General features: G+C 36.9%; 1 protein-coding gene across 3 annotated transcripts in view; it reads right to left on the reverse strand.

The window, feature by feature from the left end:
- SEMA3C (semaphorin 3C) overlaps nucleotides 1-22,827 on the reverse strand; it is a 182,326-nt gene that overhangs the window by 43,951 nt on the left and 115,548 nt on the right. For all 3 annotated transcript variants that reach the window (XM_038562836.1, XM_038562835.1, XM_038562834.1), the window contains 2 exons: nucleotides 22,035-22,179; nucleotides 12,491-12,713 (listed from right to left, as the gene is read on the reverse strand). In XM_038562836.1, the coding sequence (XP_038418764.1) occupies nucleotides 12,491-12,713; nucleotides 22,035-22,179 (368 nt within the window). The remainder of the gene's footprint in view (nucleotides 1-12,490; nucleotides 12,714-22,034; nucleotides 22,180-22,827) is intronic.

Below are 22,827 nucleotides of genomic sequence, written 5' to 3' on the forward strand. Positions count from 1 at the left end.
CAGTCACTTGACAGCCCATTGACAAATACTTGAGATAGGCAGATTGTAACATTCCTCCAGGAAACCCCCAGCTATCTTAACATCAACGCTTTGCTAAAGGGAAAACAACCTTAGCTTGACAATAGCAAGGCCTTCAGGATCCCATGAGTCTTCTTTAGCATATGAAAGTCCTTTTGCAACTTTCCTTATCCTTACTTCTCCCCATTGCAAGGTATAGGATCACTTGCTCCCTACAATCCCGGGGCAGTACTAGCAGCTCTTTCTGCGCACAGGTCATGTCCTCAGGCTTTAGTAAAACCACCTTTTGCACCAAAGACATCTCAAGAATTCCTTCTTGGCTGTCGGCTCTGGACCCCAACAACATTACTCAAAAAAAAACTACATAAAAAAAAAAAAAAAACAAAAAAAAAAAAACAAACCCAAACAAAACAACTACATCACAAGGATAACTGATTATACTTATTCTAACATGTTCTGTATTTAACAAGGTTTTGGAAAAATCCCAACCAAAATTAGATTTGGAAAAGAAAAAAAAATAGATTTGGTCATTATAAGAAAAATCTCTGGAGATTTTTATTCGTCGTATCATGCTGCCATATGTAATCTACGCTATCACAGGTAAGCACACACATGCTTGTATCCATTACTGCTGTGTAATGTTTCAGGGTTACGTACTTTTGGATAACTTGATTGAAAAGTACTCTTCTGGGGCAAAGCTGAAAGACAAATCTTAATATCAGTAATTTTATTAAATTAGCAATTCTATAAAAAGTGACTGAATTATCAGTTTTGATCTGGTTAAGGCTCACCAAAAAATCAGAAAACAGAAAAATGCGCCATTTGAAAAATTTAACTTATTTAACTAAGGTGTGTGTTCTCATGAAAAACATCTGCTATATCCCATGTATGAAAATGTTTAATAAGTTCATAATACAATATGTTTCCTCTGATCCTAGAAGCTAATTTTCTCTGTGAGGGTTAGAAAAAAATTTTTAAGGTAGTATCAGTCCATGTGATAATCCATCAATATGTGCATTATTATCGTTTCCCAGTGATACAACTAAGGAATTCTCAAATAGGGTCTCAGAAATAACCAAAATTAACATCTGAGGATGCTGGAAACCGCTAAAACATACATATCACATTTTAATATCCCTATCGCGTTATATCATGAATGATATTTATATCGAACTTAAAGCAAACAGACTCACTTTGAATAATGCAGGTGTACATTCTATATAAGGTCTAACATGTAGGTCTAATCTTACGTAGAATGCAACAACTAAATTTCCAAAGATGCAAAACTGGGGCTAAGTCTTTCTATTTGGTCCTTCAACATCTAGGGAAAGAATTACTCGTCTGAGATTCATAAATTATATGGGCGTTAATTAATCTATTTCCTGCACCGTTTTCACTGTAAGATAGGCTGCTGTGCGTTCATTGTCAGCGTTTAAACCGCAGGTAGATGCTCCACGGCCTGGACTTTCAACCTAGGTTTCTGGATGCTGGGCTGCAGAGGAGCTTTCCCCTTTCATTCAGCTCTGTTGTCTCTCAACCCACCGTTTCCTTGCCCCCTTGACCTCTTCCTACTTCCTCCTGTTCACATTTCCTTTTTTTTCAACTAGAATGGCCATTTCCCTCTCAAATTTTGCTGGTATGAAAGGAGACAGGGCAATGAGGAAAGGAATGTATGACGAGGTCGCCCCGACACAGCCGTGCCACGTCTCAGGCTGTCCACGACTGCTTCCTTACCGGCCGCTACTCTCTTTGCTCTAGACCACATGGTACTTCTTCTTCCTCGGTTAACTTTCCCGATCGCTCCTTCTCCATTTCCTTGGCAAATACTCTTTATTTTCCTAACCTTAGATGAGCTCCTCAGAGTTAAATTCTTATCTGAATTAGTCTCCTAGTGGGGCCTCAAGGATTGTCACGGATTCAGCTAACACCTACATCGCTGTGACTCCCGTATCTTCATCTCTAGCACAGCCCTCTCTGCTGAAGTGTATCTACAACAACACTCTCTGACTTATTCCTCCGGATGGTCCACCAAATTGTTAACTCAGTGTGGGACAGACTTGGATTTGAATTTAATTACGGTTACACACAGGCATCACAACCCTAAGAAAGCCATTTAACCTCTCAAAGCTTCAGTTTACACAACTGTAAAATGAGGCTACTGATACTATCTCATAGGGTGGCTATGAGATTTTGACAAGATAATGTATTTTCGATGAAAAACTCAGTCTCTGATACACAACAGGTCATAGCCAAGTGTAGGTGTGCCATAGAAAAAGGAATTCACTACTCTCTAAATCTGCTTGCTGATTCTATACTCCCTTGATCAGTGAACGGTACTTCTTCCCATCTATTTGCCAAGTCATAAATCTATAAAACACTAAACACTGTTTTCACCCTTCCACCTTTCCCAAATCAATTTGTTATCATAAAGTCCTTATCACCTCCAAAATATCTCTCGAACCCGGTAACCCCTCTCAACCTCCAACTTCTAACACCTGTCTTAATTTAGGCTCTCATCCTTTCTTGCTGGTGATAAACAAAAAGTCTGCCAACTGGCTTTCTTTTCTGTCTATACTGTATGTGCCACGTCATTGTCCAAGTGATCTATCTACGACGTATGTAGGCAGTGGCTGACCCACTCTTAGGTGATCCCTAATGAGTCATGTGTCCGTATACCCTCTCCCCTGGAGTGCAGGTGAAAGGTGTGGCTTGCTTGTAACCAACAGAACAATGCTAAGCTGATAGCATGTGAATCTCATGACTGTGCCACATTATATGAAACCCCATTTTGGCAGATTGAAGGGAGAGACTGCTAATTCTGAAGGTGCAAACAACTATGATTTTAATGACCAATAGGGAGATCTATGTGTCAGGGAACTGCTGTAGCCTCAATTCTGCATCAAAATTGAAGAATGTCATTAATTTTTTTTTTTTTTTCAGAAATCATGTGAGTTTGGAAGAGATGCTCAACTCCAGAAAGTAATGCAGCCTGGCTTACACTTTGCAGACTTGTGAGACCCTGAGCAGAGAGTCCAGCCAAGCATTCATCTACTGACTGAAATAACAAATGTGTATAGTTTTAAGCCACTAATCTTTTGGTAATTTGATAAGTAGCAATAGGAAACTGTCTCAAGTGTGTATTGCCTGCCACTTCCTTTCAGGACTCTACAGATCCTCACATTATAGATCTTAACACACTGGGCCCTACGAAGAGTTTACAATGCTCTTTCCTTAAATATTCTTTTATTTTTTTAAGTCTTTGCTAAACTCTAACCATCCCAATGAGGCAAACCCTGACCACAGATCTCTCCAGGGTGTGTCTGTGTTTCATTTCAAATAGGTTATATAATTTGTTTATGTATTATGGTCATTTTCTCTTCCAGTAGAATGTAAGGTCCACAAGGGCAGAGATCTTAGTCTCTTTGGTTCACTGGTGTATTCCAAGGACCTGTGCAAGTGCCTGCCACACAACAGGTAACAGGTGCTCAATAATATTAACTGAAATAGATTGAATTGTCTCCTCCACTGGGTCATGAGCTCCTTAAAGGTAAGTGCTGTTGCTATTTTTCTTTATAGATCATAAGCCCTGGCATGCAATAATATCACTAAATTCTAATGAGTGAATAAATAATATCTTTCTGATGTATTACTATGTTATTCTGTACTAGTTGAAAAGGAGCTATAGAACAAAACATATTATCTTTGTGGATTAATTAGCAAAGGCTCTGCCAGAGTTTTAAAACATCGGATTGATTATTTTCATTTTAGAAATTCTGAAGAGAAACATCAAATAGTTTTAGTGTAGTCTTTCAATGAAGATAGAGTTCAAAACCCAGTTGCAATAGCTTCCTGTTGCTGCTATAACAAATTAACACCAATTTTGTGTCTTAAAACAAAACATACTTGTTGCCTTATAGTTCTGTAGACTCGAAGTCTCACATGGGTCTCACCAGGCTAACATCAAGGTGTCAGAGAATTGTATTCTTTTCTAGAGAGTCTAGGAACCAACTGCTTCCTTGAGTTTTCCAGCTTCTAGAACCCAACCAGGTTCTTTTTTAAAATATTTTATTTTTTTATTCATGAGAGACACAGAGAGAGAGAGGCAGAGACACAGGCAGAGGGAGAAGCAGGCTCCATGCAAGGAGCCTGACGTGGGACTCAATCCCAGGACCCCAGGATCACACTCTGGGCTGAAGGCAGATGCTCAACCTCTGAGCTACCCAGGCGTCCCAACGCAACCAAATTCTTTGCCACACTCTTCTGTTTCCTCCATCTTCAAGGCTAGCAGAATCACAACTCTCTGACACTTCTTCCACTGTCACATCTCCCCCTGATGACAGCCGGGAAAGGTCTGCTCTCACACAGTCAGGTAATTTGATTGAGCACACTCAGACAATTCAGGAAAATCTCCTCCTCTCAAGGTCTATAACACAGCCTGCCATGTAAGGTAACACATCCGCAGGTTCCAGATACTGTGTTGTAACCGCTGGGGGGCTACTAGTCTACCTACCACGTTAGTGGAAGAGGAAAATAGACATACAACTAAGTAAGCATTTCTGACTCTAATACCACAGATTTGCCTCAGAAAATCCAATTTTAAATCTTTTTATTCCTACTTACACTATGCTTCATCTTCTAAAATGAAACTTTTCTTTCCATTTTCTACAAAATTTGAATTCTTTTCAGTTCCATAAAAACAACAACAAAAACTTGTAAAGCTGGAAAACCACAGAAACCACCTCCACAACTGAGAGGTAGCTCAGACCTCCTTTGGGTAATCACATCGAGAAGGCTTGGCCTCGCTGAGTCTAAGGCTGCAAATTCTTCTCCTCGGGACAAAAGCTGCCAAGTCTGCCTGGGAGAAACTTGGCAGCACATCAAGAACAAAAACATAGTGTGGTTATTTTTTCTTAACACAGAGACAAAAGATTTTAAATTGTCTTTGTGGTAGAAAAGTTTCTTATGTACATTTAGTGTAAAGGGTTAAATGAAGGCAATGTGTGGGGATAAGGTTTGGCTGTAGTTGTTTTCAAGTCATCTAGGAAAATATCAGTGATCAAATAGTAAAGAGTCAGTCAGTGTCACAGAGCAAACCCTCACCATCTCTCCTGTTGAGAGGCACATTCTCCTAACATGATATTCTGAAATCCTCCAAATATATCCATTGAATATGCAGGATCCATTTTAATTAAGTAATAGAAGCATGCCAAAGAGATTTGCATGTGTCTTGGTGAGTTTGTAAGGCATACTGAAGACAGATATAAGCCCCACTTAAAAAAAAAAAAACAACAAAAAAACTTGAGATGTGCAAAGATTTAGTGATCTATCAAAAATTAAGGAGAAGACCCATTCCATTTCTGCAACCTCCCCTCCCCGAAAAATACAATCTTTTTCATTCTTGAGTATATGGAAACTGACACAGAAAGATATCAGATTCACAGGTTAAATTCTAGCAGAGTTAAGTTCATTTACACACAAATACAGTCTGTTGCATGTCTTCTCTGTCACCTTGTAAGATGTATCTTGGTCACATGTAAGGCTTGGTGACACATGTGGATGGGCAAAAGTGAGTGATGTCACTCAAACCAAACAAATCTGATGCTAATGTTGAATGTCAGCACATCAACATCACCTTGACTTATGTGGATGAAACACTTAAATCACTTAATTCACTATATATATATATATAAAATGAGAAACTATAAATGAAATTACCTTAACTTCATAAGAGGTAAATAATATCTAGTGGTGATAGTAAATGAAGTAGTAAGTGAAGAGAATAAATGCTCAGGATGTGAAATCAGACAGTAAGAGTTTATACTCTACTTGTATCATATACCAAATATCTATGTGATCTTAACTCATCTGAGCTTCTGTCCAGACAGGATGGAGGATAAGTGCAACTCATTTATTCCTTGATTCAAATATCTATTGAGGGGCAACTCAGAGTGACACACTATTGTTAAGTACTGAAGAGACAGCAATGAAGAAGTCTGACATGTACGCTTGCCCCCATGGAGACTGCATTCTTACAATTCCTGACTAATGATAAGAGTTGGATGAGAGTCAGTAACATGTCTGGCAAAAGTAAGTACTATAAATTTAATTAGCATCATTATAACAGGAAGAAAATATTTCAGAAACCTGAAAAAGTATACTTTCTTGCATAATAAGTAGAATACAAAATAAACAAATGGGTTCTTCAGGTAAACTAAGAATACTAAAATTTACATGATCACTACATGAGATTGTATAATCTTTAAAAAAGAATATATCTCTGAAAAGTAGCTTAAATGGAAAAAAAATCTGCTTTTTGCATAAAAAAGTTTCAGCAATTAGCCATGGATGTATTTTGAATAAACTGTCTTTTGGAGGTAAAATGTAAATGAGAACATTCATCTCTGGATTAGCAATCACTCCATGGGCTGGCTACCTTCCTTCTCTTCTCTCTCTCTCTCTCTCTCTCTCTCTCTCTCTCTCTCTGTTCACCAACACCCTTTCTGCTACTCTTCTACATGATCAAGCAGTCATCACACCACAATTTATCATCTTCTCCTGTCAATTCAGCCATCATTCCACTCTGTTCTATTAGTTTTTCCTGCTGTGAAAATCCCAGTAGAATCCTAGGAAAACTCTCAGAAGTTTTCAGATTCTGCTTTGGAAAGCAGTGAACCACAATGTTATTAAAAACCAGTGACTTATAAAGGGATTTGTTCCTACTCGTAAGCAGAGGGGAAGTCCAGGCATTATCCTTAGAGTGACATTCATGCACAGCTTCCAACTGATGGTAGTCTTTCCTGAGCTCAAAACACTGCTCCAGCTATCAAATTTAAATGCAGTATTTTAGGGAGTTATTTAAAAATCAAAATGCCTGGCCCTGCGGTTCATTAAGTGTGCCATTCCAAGAGATGCGACTGCCAAAACTGGTTCATTACTATGAAGGTAGTTATCCTGTAACGCTGCAAGGCAAACATATTAAGGCTTTAGTCACATATGTGGCACACACTTCAAAACTCCACACTTTCAAAGGACTTCCTGGAGCCAACATTCCAACTTAGTACTCATCCAGTGAAACGGAAGCTAATAAGAAGCATGAAACAGTCCATACTATATAAGAATTTTGGCAGAACACCACATGTATCGACCCTACATAAAAAAATCATAATGCCATTAAATCATCCTAAACCGCTAACACCCATTCACAAGAATACTATCGTTCTTTCATCAGAAACCACATGTCATTCTGATTCATATATAGCGCTAAAAATATAAATTTGATAGAATGTGTCTAAACCTGACCCAGACACTTAAATATTTTCATAACTCCAGAGGCAGAAGGAAAACAGGCAAAAATGTCTTCACTGGTGCAATACCGTCAGCTTTGAACCAATGGCCTGGATGTAAGCAGTAGGTGGCAAAGTTAAATAGAAATGTTAATCCTATGAGAGCTCTTGCCTGCTGTTTTACAGCCTTTCCTAAAGATTAAGAAAAAAGGGGGGCAGGGAAGTAAGGATCACAGAAATACCCACAGAACTAAGAATTTAAAACAAAAAACAAAACGACACATACAAAAAAAGCCAGAAAACAAAGATACTACCAATATCAACAAATGCTACAGAAGAAAACAAAAGCACTGACCTGAAAACACTTTTTTTTTTTTCCCAACATGAGATCATTTTTAGAGGGGTGGTAGCAGGAATGAATGGGAACATATTTAGTGAACTTAGTTTCTAGTTTAAATTTTAATAGAACAGCAGAATATTTTTTACTCAAGATAAAAGAAGAAATATTTATTTTGGGCAACATTATGAATTCCTGTATTATATCTACATATTAGAAAATAGCTTCTTAAGAAGTCTTCATTTTTCTAAAATTATCCAACTACCAGACAAAACTCTTTTTTTCTCTAAAAGGCCAAATAACAAATATTTTAGGCTCTGTGAGCTAAGCAGTCTCTGTGGAGGATACTCAACCCTGGCACTGTAGCTCAAAAGCAGCCACAGACAAAACGGAAGAGAATGAATGTGGCCATATTCTAATAAACTTTATTTTTGAACAGGGTAATCTATGTATCTTGTTGTTTTCAGTGCTCGTGAGATCTTCTCCTTGTTAATTTATTTCAATCATTGAAAAATGTAAAAACAACATTCCTAGCTTATGTACCGTACATGCCGTGGGCTAGATTTGGTCCAGGTTGCAGTTTGCTGAACCCTAGATTAGATATCGATAATGCAAGCTGTAAGAAATAAACGATGAGAAGACAAAGCTCAAATTATCTTTCTTTCTTTCCTTCTTTCTTCTTTCCTCTCTCCTTCCCCTTCTTTTTTCTTATTTATTGTCTATCTATCTGTCTGCCTGTCTTTGCATCTTGCAGTACACAAAGCATAATGAAGTAGTACCAGGAGAGTGGAGGGTCAGATTACCAGTCTCTCAAACTCAGCTGGTGTAGTAGTCCACTGTAAGGGGCTAATTGTAAGGGTTACTAGGCATTGAGCTCACATAAGTACCATAGAGATTCTGGGAGCTACAAATCATTCATAATATTCAAAGTGAATAGTTACATAAGATCCTATTTGCATTCCAATTAACTGTCATGTAAGTTGTTTGGTTTTTTTTTAATGATACCTTCTTTGACAACTAAGGTCTTCATTAAATTCCTCTAAAATTTCCATTATGGTAGAGAGAAAGGAAAGCCTGGAGAGAAGCTTGACTCATGGCATTAATTGGAACATTATTATTTACTTTAAACAGCTGAAAAGCTCTCTGGTAATGAGGAATTTGGCAACACCATGACATATTATACCCTTCCTAAGACATTTAGATGCCCAAAGCTAAGAAATCCTTGGGAGCGGTGACCTGTAATTCTTCCAAGTTCCATTTCAGAAAAGGCTATTCTATTCACTTTTAGTAGCAAACAAGCACTGAGAACTCTCCCTTTTGAAGAAATTTCACCAACAATCCAAGAACTACTTGGGCAACAACGATCTTATACAAATATACTGGCTGTTAAGAGTTTCAGGCAAACAGAAATCACAATTTCTAAATTCGAATACAGTCTGATAACCATGAGGATAAGATCCAACAGTTCAGTGAGCTATCATCTCTTCAGAAAGATGCTGTTGGCAGAGGGAGTGTCATAGCATGTGCTTTCCTATTAGAGTCTTTCAGAGACTCATGTGGCTTTGTAAGCAATCATTAGGGAAGCTTCCCAGTACAATTAAAAACATATGCCTAAATACTGTTTTTCAAAATGACACAAATGTTTAAATACCAACATAAAAAGTCCATGTAAAGGTGCCAGATACTTATGTGGCAAGAAAAGCCAAAGAATTTGTGCAAAAGTATGTTTCTTACTGACGTCTATCTGAATAAACACTGCTACACAGTGTATAAAGACTTGAAAATTTCCTCCATTAAATCTACGTATTTTATGCAAACTTTCCTGAGACAACCTGTGACATCAGAGTTCACATTTAACACAAGTTCCAAAAGAGAAAAAGAAAAGAAAAGAAAACAGTTACTCTTTATGAGTAGTATGAGATATTGAGAAGATGTATGACTCTAAAATTATCACTTCACCTCAAGGATTTTTTTTTTTTTAATGCAAACTCCATGCCAGATGGTCCAAGCCAAGGCTAAACGCAACTCTTCAAAGTCATCCATATGGAGGTTACATCTTGGGAGAACAGAGCTTGTATGCAAATGAAGATGAACTTTTGCAAATAGTTATGAATTCACTTTGTTATATGAGTAGCAATGGATATAGTCATGATATTCAAATCATCTTGGCATTTGTCAAGTTTACCAGGCACAGTGATATGCCTACAGAGAAATTACATATCAAGGAGAAATAGAACATTGGAAGGAAGGTGTGGTAAGAATACCAATATGGGAGACTGGATTAAGCATTGGTTCCAGAGTCTCAGGAGTGGATAAATTAAGCTTGAAGCATGCTGTTTGAAATGTTAAGGAGTTACACATTGTGTGCGATCTAAAAGTAAGATGTAAATCAACAACACAGATGTTGGCAGGGATGTGGAGAGAAAGGAACACTCTGTGCTCTTGGGTGAGAATGCACACTGATGCTGCCACAGTAGAAAACAGTGTGGAGTTTCCTCAAAAGCTAAAAATAGAACCGCCTTATGATCCAGTAATTGCACTACAGGGTATTTACCAAAATAATACAAAAGCACCAATTATATGCACCCCTATGTTTATAACAGCGTTATTTACAACAGCCAAGATATGGAAGCAGTCTGAGTGTCCCTCGACTAATGAATGGATGAAGAAGAGATGGTATATATACATGGAATATCACTCAGCTGTAAAAAAGAGAATGCAATCTTGCCATTTGCAACAATGTGGATGGAGCTAGGGAATATAATCCTAAGTGAAATAAATCAGAGAAAGACAAAAACATAGGATCTCACTCATATGTGGGATTTAAGAAACAAGAAAAAAGCAAAGGAAACAAATGAGAGAGTCAAAGCTAAAAACAGACTTTTAATTATAGAGTACAGTCTGATGGTTACCAGTGGAGAGGTAGGTGGGGCATGGGGATTAAGGAGCGTACTTATTGTGATGAGCACTAGGGATGCATGGAAGTGTTGAATCGCCATATTGTACATCTATATTATATAACACTGTATGTTAAGTAACTGGAATTAAAATAAAAACTTAAAAAAACTAAAATCATAAAATAAAATACAAAAAAAGGGAAGATGTAAATGCAAATATTGAGCTCAGGATATGACAGTGACGAGGGATTTAGGATTTGTTTGCACATAATAGATTAAAACCAAATGAATAAATGAAATGGCCAAAGAATATGTAAAAAGAAGAGGACTGTGGACAGAACCTTGGGGAATACCTACGCTCACAAGCAGGAAGAAGCTAGGCTTATGAAGGAAACTGAGAAGGAACTTCTACTACTTGTGGCCGAAGCAACAGGTAAAGAGAGATTCTACAATACCAAATGGTGCAAAGAGGAGATGGAAATGCCTCAGTGACTAAAGGTGCTCGGTGATTCATTGGGTTTTCTTATCAGGAGGACATTGAAGACCTTGGCAAAACCAGCAGTACAGCAGAAGTGCCCAAGAGTGAAGGTGTAGTCTAGTTTTGTATCCTGGTGTAAGGTTTCTAGCCAAGGATACAGTAGAGAATGAATGAACAAACAAAGTGAATGAGAAGATAACTGATAAAGTTCCTGGAAATTGCAGGAAAGGATAAAATTGAGAACAGACTAGAGAATGGTTAGTCTGGGAAGGAGGAATTATTTCTCAGGTATGGGGCAAACAAAGAGAGGACCAGTGAAAACACCCGTATGTCTAAGTGTGAAAGATGATGCCAAATATGCCTGCCAACAGTTTCTCAACCTCCGACCCATACAAGCTGAAATTATATGAGAGTGAAAGATTCAGATCTGGGGGTTTCAGTGTAAGAACAAAATAAGAATTTTATAGGAAAGTCACACTTTGTGGGTATTTTTTCTTGGCTAAATACCCACATCTTAAATTGAGTGAAGTGTGAGTGCAATTCATTTCTTAGTTCAGAATATGTGTTGCACCGCTGCATAGCTTATAATGAGATTTATAGACACGTTTTGTATCTCTTTCTTTTATTTATTTATTTTTTTTCCGTATCTCTTTCTTAAGCTAGTAGAGGAATTGCCTAATTTCATGAAGTAGTTTTGATATTATAAATAAAAAGACTTCATCACTTCCTGCAACATAGTCAGGAATGTTTGAAAGATGTTAATTACTGTCTAATGGCAAACTAGAGCTTTTTCCTCTCGAGGAGTGGTTCTCAAACTTTACTGTGTATTGAGTTACTTGGCGGGCTTGCCAAAACACAGATGGCTGGGTCTTACCCCTAGAGTTCCTGGACTGGGGACCTAAACTTTGCATTTCTAATAAGTTCTTGGGTAATACTGATTTTGTTGGTCTGGGGAACACATTTTGAGGACCCCTGCTATAGAGCCAGTCATTTCACATTCATATAGATTTATAAACAAGAGTATTTTTCACTCAGTTAGTCTATTAAAATTGGCAAACTATGGTTGTGAATATATTAAAATACCACCGTTAATATTTTCAAAAAAGTTATTTGTATTTGTTATTAAATTTAAGTGTCATCTAGAACTGTCTATCATTATCATGATCGCTTAGAGAATGGCTCCATGTATTTGTTAAGAAGTTGCAGAATTTGCTTCAGTTGAGAGACACACTTACATGCTTAAGATTTCTTCCCATCTTTTCTTTCAGCTCATAATTATTATCTTTCTCTATTATATGTGCCAGCAACTGTTCTAGGTGCTTTACATATATTAACCCATTTGTTCCTCACAATAACCCTATGAAGAAAGGGTTTTGAAGAAATCAACATTGGAGTCTCTCTGGTTCCAATGTTATGGTCCTTACTTATTAAACTCCTTTACTGCACATTGAAGGATAGTTTGAGCTCAAATGCTTACCTGTGCCAAGAAACAAGACATGGTATCTACCGTCAGCAGCATTCACTCGATCCACAGCTATCTTTGTGTACTTGTAATCGGTGCCTATGCGAACAATCAAAGGCCTTCTGTGGATTGGGTATACAGAATTATACATGAGGGGATGGTTTCGGATAAAAGTGACAACATCATCTGGAAACTCCTTAGTAGTCCGCATGTTGGGTGTAAATGCTCCTCCTGGGCACTAATAAAACATTTTAAAAAGAACCAAGTTAGTAAATAGTTACTTCACTTTAGTGATAACTTTTCAAAGGTTATCACTAAAAGTCCTACTTTTCAAAATACTTAGAAGCTTAAGTTGTTTTAAGTGCAGCTCCTCCTTGACTTATGATGGGTTTAAATCCTAATAAATTTGTTGTAAATTGGAAATACCATAAGTTAAAAATGCATGTGATACCCTTAACCTACCTAACATCATAGCTTAGCTGAGCCCACCTTAAATACACTCAGAGCACTTGTATTAGCCTACAATTAGACAGAAATCATGTAACACAAATGCTATTTTATAATAAAGTGTTGAATAACTCATGCAATTTTTTGAAATACTGTATTAATAGTGGAAAACAGAATGATTTAAGAATAGGAGCTGTTGACCTTTGTGATCATATAGCTGTCTAGGAGTTGCAGCTCTCTGCCTAACCCAGCATCATGAGAGGGGATCGTGTCACAAATCACTAGCCTGGGAAAAGAGCAAGATTAAGTATTCAAAGTACAGTTTCTGCTTAATGTGTACTGTTTTTGCACCAGCCATCATAAAGTCAAAAAAAAAACAAAAAACACGAGATGAACCATCCCAAGTGGGGACCATCTCTATTTGCTCTCCATTGAGGAGAAAACAGCAAGACTGTATATACAACTATCTATAGAAACCGAATTAAAAATATACCCAATTTGACCATTTGAGCAAGGCTAAGTCCACTTGTCCTGCTCCAGTTGTTTTCAGAGAGCAGTTGATGCCATTCTGTCTATAACTTCTTACCTTTCCACCCTTCTCTTTTCTATTCTTATTTTGTGCCAGAAACAGTGTTGTTAGGGTAAAAAAAAAAAAAAAATCTTGTGGATAAAATCTAATGCTGTTACTGGCTAACATAGCTAATCGTTATCAAATTCAATCAGAACTCTAATGGGCAAGAGTTTTTATTCCATCTGATTCCCTCCTCCCAAGAGGGATCTCTGGAGTTGGAGCTTGGCTTTGGTGTGGTAAATTAGACCTGACCATTCCCCTCTAGACAAGACTTCTGTGACTTTCATTATCTTTGGAATAAAATTACAACAGCTTAGCATGGCCTACCGATCCCTGCATATCTGGTCTGCATCTACCATTGCCCTAGTAGTTCTCACTGTATTTTTTTTTTAAGATTTCATTTATTTATTCATGAGACACACACACACACACACACACAGACAGAGAGAGAGAAAGAGAGAGAGAGGCAGAGATACAGGCAGAGGGAGAAGCAGGCTCCGTGCAGGGAACCCCATGCGGGACCCGATCCTGGGACTCCAGGAGCACACCCTGGGCCAAAGGCAGGCGCTAATCCGCTGAGCCACCTAGGGATCCCCAGTTCTCACTGTTCTTGAGGCTCAAGCATGCTCCCCCTCCAGGACCTTGGCACTTACTATATTCCCCATTTGAAATATGCTTCTCCAGATAACTCCATGGTTTTCCCTGTTACCTCATTCAGCTCTCAGTTCAAGTCACTTCTTTAAAAGTGGCGACACACATAAAAATAGTTCCCCATCTCTATCTCCACTCTCTATCTCCTTAACCTGCTTGATTATTTTTTTCACAGCTCTATTTACCTAGCTGTATATTACGTATTAGTTGCTTGTGTGTTTACTGCCTGTTTCTCCCTCTAGAATGTAAGCTACATGTTGACCTTGACTGGTTATATTTTGTTCATCGTTTCACTCTGGGGCCTATATATAACAAAGCTGACAGATAGTAGATATTCAACAAAGGATAATTTAACTAGTGATTTACTCTATTACCGCTGGCATTCAATTTTGGTTCAGGGCTGTATGAAACAGGAGCCTCGATTCTGGCCAGGAGAGGAAAGATTCAGAGCTTCAAGTTCAAAGAGGCAACTAGAAAGCAATAATAAGATCTGAAAAAGGCCTGCTGGACAGCTTCAGTAGTTCTGGAAAGAAGGTATAACAAGGGCTTCTGGGGAGAGGATTCCATTTATAGGGCATCTGAGGCCAAGCTCAGGGGTAGGCTGGGAGCTGCTGGAGCTTGGAATGCAAACTTATCCATTAATAGGATCTGTGTTAAGTTATACAAGCAAAACTGTTGGGTATAATCTTTAACATATACACACACTATTTGTGTAATCCTATTAAATACCTGACAATATTTCAAGTTTCAAAAGCAAAAATACTCAGGTATTTAATGCCATATTTTCTTGAAAGAAAAGCACTTCTGTTCTAGTTTTCATTTATTCTCTTATGAGAGGTAAAAGGTAAAGGAAAGCAACAAAGCCAACTTTCTGATCAATAGCAAAGGATACAGCATCTGTAGCAAACTGTAGGGTGTAATGGGGACAGTAATAAACTGGAAAGTTGTGCCTTATTCCAAACCGGCAATGAATACTCATTTCTAGCTATTGCTCCTATGCAGGAATATAAGCCTAGAGTGGCCAGATTTCAACGGAAGGTAGAAATGTGGAATTTTATGTGAAATCTGCCAAAATTACAATGTTAACTCAATGTAAAAAGAGAAAAGCAACGTTAGGGACCCAAAAGACATGGTGACTTGTAGGTTAAATCCTTGCAACAATTATCCCACAAGGTTAGTGCCCCTGGACCAGTATCGTTGGGCAGACCCACGTTTGCAAATAACTCTCAGCAAATTATTAATATTGCCTCACTCACTTAGACTGTATGATACTGAAGGCAATTTTTAGACTCACTTTGACCAGTTAACATTACTAGAACTTTTTTCAGGACCAGTAAATATAGTTCTCTTTTTATTGAAAGGCACAGGGAGCAATTAAATGACTTCACTAAGGAGAGATAATGAGACAAGTAATAAAACTAAGCCTCTGATTCATTATCCAATCAAGCGACTTTCATCTGGGGCTCATATGCTTTTCTTTTAGGAAAAAGCATTATCTTTAAATATACATGTTTATAAATTGCCCACAAAAAAAGACCAAATGGGGAAAAAGAATTTCATTTGATGGTATTCTAAAATGATGGATGTGTTCCATACTTCGGGAAAGTGTAGAATTATGGGTGTTCTCTACCCTCATTCTTCACACAAAGTGGAAAAAGGGAAACGCATTGCTCACTGAATGAAAAAATGGAAAGAACAAATGCATAGGCAACCCAGCTCCTCATAAAACACCACTAATTATGGTTTGCTAAGCTGAGAAGTCCCCTTAAATATTTGCAAACATTCTCATTTGTAAGTGCCAAAGATCCAAAGTTAGCATATATTACCAGGCAATTTATATAATTTCCAGTTAGCAATTACTTTCAGGTGTGATAAGGTTATTAAATTATAAGTGTCTAGTTTCTGGGCTTTACTTAATTTAAATTCAGTTAAAAATTATGTCTCATGTGCACAAAAGTATACTTATTAAATAGGTAACCCAAACAGATCAACTCAAATCAGTTATTTTATGTTCATTCAAATGTCCCCCATTAGGGACTTTAGTTTTATGAACTTCTTGCTTAGAAACAAATGTTTCCTGGTAGGAGTATTTTCAAAATCACAAAATAAATCTTTTTGACAAGAATTAATTTTTTCAATTGATTCATGGCATAAACTTTGCAGATAAGACACAGGATGAATGACAATGATGGTGACAAGAATAAAAATGGATTACCCTTTGCAGATTCTCTCTCTGGACTTGTGAGTTTGCTCAGTGTAACATTGCCAAGTATAAATAAAATTCATGGACTTATCCCTCATCTTGTGATATGTGAAAACTTGTGTACTGAGATCTCAAGATAATAGAACATCCACCAACTATCATAAAATAAAGCCTCTGTCCCTGAATGAGGCTGGTGTCTCATTCTTCAGAAGGTTGAACTCTACAAATAGTCATTAAGTAGTTTGGGTTAAACTTCTCCTTTAAGCTGGGTTTTGTTTTTTTTTTTTTTTTTTTTTTTCCAGTTCTAGCTTTCTGTTTATCGGGCAGTGATAAGCACTCCTTTTTTGAGTAAAGACATTTTAAGTGTTTTGATTACTAAAGTGTTGGGTGAAATGCTAGGAACAATAACAATGCCATGTTAAGGAAGTATCAGCAATTGTTGCCCTCAACCTAATTTCTTCCCTATTTTTAGCTATTCTTGACACCTGCCATCCTCCGATGCTCCTAAATCTCACATCCATGATCTTAGTTTTCAGTATTAATATACTCATATCTTAATTCATGTAGCTATACCTTGGACACTTTTTTTTTTAAGATTTTATGTATTTCTCCCTGAAAGATACACACACACAGAGAGGCAGAGATATAGGCAGAGGGAGAAGCAGGCTCCACGCAAGGAGCCCGACGTGCGACTTGATCCCAGGACGCCGGGACCACACCCTGAGCCAAAGGCAGACACCCAACTGCTGAGCACCCAGGCATCCCTCCTTGTGCATTTTTTTATTCAAAAAGCATTTTGATGTGTCCAATAGAAGACACAAGTATAAGAAGCCACCATTATCTTGTAGACATAAGATTCTTGAAAGATGGGCATATTCAAAGCAAAATAACAAGGCATATAATGATAATTTAGGACAAATATAAAATAAATATCAAATCTTGATTCATGATCAATTGCCATATATGGTTAAGAGCCAATATTTTTTAAATGAATTCAGAATAGAGCAGAGAACTTAAGGCTCTCTGAGTTGGTGGAAAGGCTTAGAGATAGAACAAAAATTTGGAATACCTAGGAAACTATAATGTGGGGCATTGCTGGGTCATAATGCTCAGAGTGAAAGAAAGGTAGGACTTGAGGTTAAAAACTGCAGCAAAGCAAAGCAAAACTAGTCAGAGAAGGAGTGACTGACATGGTCAAGGGGAGCTTGACCTAACACTTGAAAGATGAGTGGTGTATGAATAAATACACGGACATGAATAAATGGCATTCCAGAATCTGGGTTAGTTTCTGGCATTGGTCTTTGAAACTTGTATTCTGAGAGAAACTGAGCTCATGCTTAAACCCTTAGTAATCTAGGCCCTTTATTTAAAGCCCAAAGAGTTATATAGCTGAGGACATGTACTTATGCACCGCTTGGTCCATATTTTACTTTCATTTATCCCTCACTGCTGACAAGAGTGCTCTGCTCCAGTCCTACTAGCTCAGGGGGAGCTTCTAGAACTCCCTTGTTAATTTCCATCTTTGCCTTATAATGTAAGCTGTAACCTTTGTCTAGAAGAGCATTCTTTCCCCACCCAAATTATTCAAATCTGACTGTCTTCAGGGCCAACTCAGTCTCATATTTTTATATGCCTTCTCAGGACAAGGCTATCCTACAAAAGTCTCTGTCTCATCTAGACTTCGATAGTATTTATTGTCTATTTTATTCATGTCTCGAATAATATGAAACATGTAAGGAACTTTTCATGTCTACATGTCTTACTTAATTTTACTGTAAACTTCCCTAACAATGCTTTAAACGTCTATGAAGACTAGAAATACTTCTAATGTAAGAACCTCCCAAAGATGTGTGGAATCAACAGAAGTGCCAGCAATAAAGTTCTCTTTTTCATGCCACCACTAACTATGTGGGTCATGAATTTTCTGTATTTGTTTGCTGTGAAGAAGTATCAGAACTGTTCAAAGCAAGATTAAGGCAGATGGTTCTGGTCCACTTATAAATAGATATTAAAACAGAACACTTTAATCAGGTTCTGCTTTAAGCAGGATAGTATAAGCAAAACAACTTTCTACAGAAGCTTTATACACATTGCAACAGAATAATGTAATATGTTAGCTCAGCCACAGAGAGAATCTGCAGTCTTTGGCTGCCCTTTGCAACATACCAAAGGTGTCTTGTTTCTTCCACAAACTTGAATTACTTATGGAAAAACATTATGACACAATTGGCAGGCTTCTTCCCACTGACTTGGGCTTGCTAGTTGGGGCAGTTTGCTAACAAAGCTATCAACTCTGCTTTAAAAGAATCACCTACGGAAACATTAGAGTGAGGGTATACAATTTCTGGCCCTGTCATTTTTTTTTTTTTAAGAATCCAGCCATGTATTTATGAGGTTGACCGGGCAACTGGACTACTGTGTAGGGAAATAAAGTACAGCAGTCACAGTTAATTCTTCACAAGAAGACTTCAGAAGCAACATTTTTAACCCAGAAAAGAGGGAATGCTTTGGGTCACTTGGCTGTAGGTCTTCCTGCTATATCGGTGGGATATTAAACCCTGGAAGCCTGGCCATCTGAGTCAGACAGCTGAGCCTTCATGGTGTGTTGCTCAGCGAAGGGTGGAGGGACCAAATTTTCTGGGAGGTATGCTTTCCAGAAGGAGTTCCAGAGGTCTTCCTCCACCCTGCCTATTTCACTCCCTAAGGATCACTCATTTGACAATTTTTTTATTGAAGGGAGCTGCTCTGGTCTCAGCACCAGATGTAAGAAACCACATTATAGAAATATGTCTCAAGTACTGACTACTCCCTTTATTTCATGGAGTCAGCTCCAGATGTGTATTACTAAGCCCTGGCTTATACCACACTGCTTTACAGCAGGAAAAAAACATGCTTATTCTTAGGAACTTGGAAATAGTGAAAAGTGGGACTATTAGCAGAATTTTCTAATTTAACATTGGTTTATTTTGTTTTACTAAAAGGGGTTTATCTATTCTCACATTTTATGTAGAATAATTGCTATTTGACATGAGTGGTTTTCTCAATATGATTCCTGAGAGTCTTTTTGAACTGTCATTTGGGTGAAGAGTCTGACTAGCATTGAGAACAGGGGTGGTGGCTTTCTTCAGGAAAAAAAAAATGTAATTTTTTGTCAATTTATTATAATGATTTGTTTTTTTTTGTTTGTTTTGTTAAAGATTTTATTTATTCATGAGAGACAGAGAGAGAGAGGCAGAGACACAGGCAGAGGGAGAAGCAGGCTCCATGCAGGGAGCCCAATGTGGGACTCGAACCCAGGTCTTTAGGAATCGCACCCTGGGCTGAAGGCAGCGCTAAACCACTGAGCCACCTGCGCTGCCCTATTACAATGATTTGTAATACTTGTCAACTTCAAACTGTAACTACTGTCACCATGGTGCTCTCAAGTCACTACTGTGAATCCTTACTTGAGATGAGGTGCACAGAATCTACTCTTATAAGCTGGGTATAAACTCGCTCCACACATACTCGTTGAGGCTCTAAGGCCTCAAACCTGATTCTATTAGGGTGGCTCTCTTTTATCCGTTTTTTTGTTGGTTTGTTTTTTAATCTGGGAAATTTCTCTTAAGGTAATACTTGGGAAATAGAATTTTGTTGAGTTTACAAACAAACTATCCCTATACTAATCCCAAATGTATGTTGTTAAAAAGAATAATTAATGAAAGCATACACAGTCACAATCACTTGTAAATTTTCTGTATTAAGATGATGTAATGACTTGGTCAACTTCAAGTAGCAAGTAATTCTCAAAAATCAGATTTATTCTTGAATAGGTTATCAGTGAGTCACCTGGGAATGCATGAACTACACTGGATGAATTAATGAGAGCTGTGAGTTATAATGGAATCTGAAAATTGTTCACGTTCCTCTTCACTTTCACTTCTTTTATGTAATCTCTGCTTCTTATCCAACACACTCCAAGTTGAGGTGCCTTAGCATCAATATATCTGTTGATGTTTTGCTTGTGTTGCCCAAAATAATTAAGTATTTTTCCACTTTCTGTTGAGCTGTATCAAAGGGAGATCATGTAAAAGGAGACTGTGAATTGTATGATAGGACTTTGTCCCCAGCCATGATTAAGTGTGGCTTTTTCAAATTTAATTGTTTCATAGGTAAAGAGCAATTATGATAATCTTTCCAGCTAATTAAATTTTAATTATTCCTATAAAAGATGTATCAATGATTAATCTTTGTGCTTCCTAGCCAGGGAACCAAATTTGATCTCTTTCAATTTTGAATAAATAGGTTTAGAGGTTTAGCAAACTATTTTTCCTATTTTTTAAAGAAAATTGACAGCAGTATATTTAAGATGAGGAGAAAATAAAGGACTGAATAATACACTGCAAATAAACTCTGATAATAAGACAAAAATAAAAGGAATTAACAATAAAAATTACATAGGGTGAATATCTGAAAGGTGAAATATCTGAAGCACATGGGTAGAGGGAATTTCGTATTTAAGGAAAAAGGAAAAAGAGACATTTCAAGAAAACAATATTTTAACTATCTTTTGATTACTTTTCATAATACCATTCTTTTTATTCACATCCACCCCATTTTATAAACATAACATATTCTATGAAATGCAAAAATATAAGAAAATTATATTCCTCTTGATTGTCTCTTCTCAGCGTACCATAAGACATTTTATAGAGATCAAAACTAATCAATATTCTAGAATTCAATAAAGCATCATAATGGGCCAAATAAAAAACATATAGTAGGACTATGATTATTGTAGTCCTAGAAAAACTTCAAGTCCAATCTGTCAGTGCACTACCTACAACTTCAGCTGGAAAAGTTAGTTTTCAAAGTACTTCTTAATACTGCTAATGTTATGAAACATGGGTATCCTGTATACCTGAAAACTTTATAGTTCATAAATATTTTATTGAATTATAACATCACTTTCATTATATATTTTTTTAAGATTTTATTTATTTATTCATGAACACACACAGAGAGAGAGAGAGAGAGAGAGAGAGAGAGAGGCCAAGACACAGGCAGAGGGAGAAGCAGGCTCCATGCAGGGAGCCCGACGTGGGACTCTATCCCGGGACCCCAAGGTCACGCCCTGGGCTGAAGGCTGCGCTAACCTGCTGAGTCACCCAGGGATCCCCATTGTATTTGTCTACACATACTACTTTGTTTGAGAAATATACAGTATATAATTTTTAATATATCCCTGAGTATATACCTTAAAATTGAAAGATCTATATATGTTTTATTGCTAAATTATTTTTTATATGATTACTTCTTTATTAAAACAGGTGAGATTCATTAATATTAGGAAGGGTTGTAAAAAGCAACTAGCTTTCAAATTCTTTTAGGCTGCGACCAAAATGTTAACACTTTCTATGCTATGGCTTTTATGCCAATAAAATTAGGAAATATCTCTGTTGTGTTTAACATATACAGTTGTCTTGAAATCTGGGAGATTTTATTAGTAATAGTACTTAGAAAAAATTGTAGAGGATCTATTTGTAAAATCCCAAATGTGAGAAACCATGACCTGAAAAATTAAAATGAGTATATCAGTAGGTCTATGGCATATTTAATAAATATCAATATGTCATTCATTTCTTATTAAATTACATATATATTTTTTTAAAAAGCAAAATAACAAAGAAACTTTCCTAGATACTTACAGTTCCAGGGCGAGGATATGGAATTCTACCCTGATAGGAAATCAGCTGATGATTGGGCCCTTCTTTGTGGGCAAAAGGCCCATTAAACACAGTCTGTATATCAGATAAATGATACACACACACTGCCGAGCCTTTAAAAACTGAGCTAAAAAAAACAAAACAGAAAGAGATCCATTATCTTACTTTTTTTTTTTTTTTTACTTTTAAATACAATTTTAAAAAATAGATGGTAAAGTTTGTGATAAAAAGTTGATATAAGTCATCATGGAAAAGTTGAATGTTACAGTGCACATTGCAAAGCCAAAAAACTTCTATTATTTTGAAATAAACCATTGGTACACACAGCATTAAAACATTTAAGTCATCCATGGAGGTAGTACATAGTAATAAGTTATAGAAGAGTTATTATAAAAAAAATTAAGATATTTAAAAAATAAAAAAAAAATAGAGTTATTGTTTCCAAAATACAGGACAAGTCAAAAAAGTTTTTAACTAGTTTATCTTAACAACAAAAAATCAATTGATTTATTAAAAAATATGAATTTGAATTCTAAGTCACTGTCAGTACAATCTATCATAATTTAACTCAGAGAAATAAGTCTCATTAAGAGAAATGGAATCTCTTTGTCTTAAGATGATTTTAATGTGAGAATGTTCTTACATGTGTCCTAAATAGTAACTAGAAAAATCTGTTATCATAGTTTTATGTATTTTCCCTGCTAATGACAGAAAAAAAAAACCCCAAACCCAATAAGGTACAAAAGAGATTCATTATATTGTCAATAAAATCTCA

Source organism: Canis lupus, chromosome 18 (assembly GCF_011100685.1).
Source record: "Canis lupus familiaris isolate Mischka breed German Shepherd chromosome 18, alternate assembly UU_Cfam_GSD_1.0, whole genome shotgun sequence".
Classification (NCBI taxonomy): domain Eukaryota; kingdom Metazoa; phylum Chordata; class Mammalia; order Carnivora; family Canidae; genus Canis; species Canis lupus.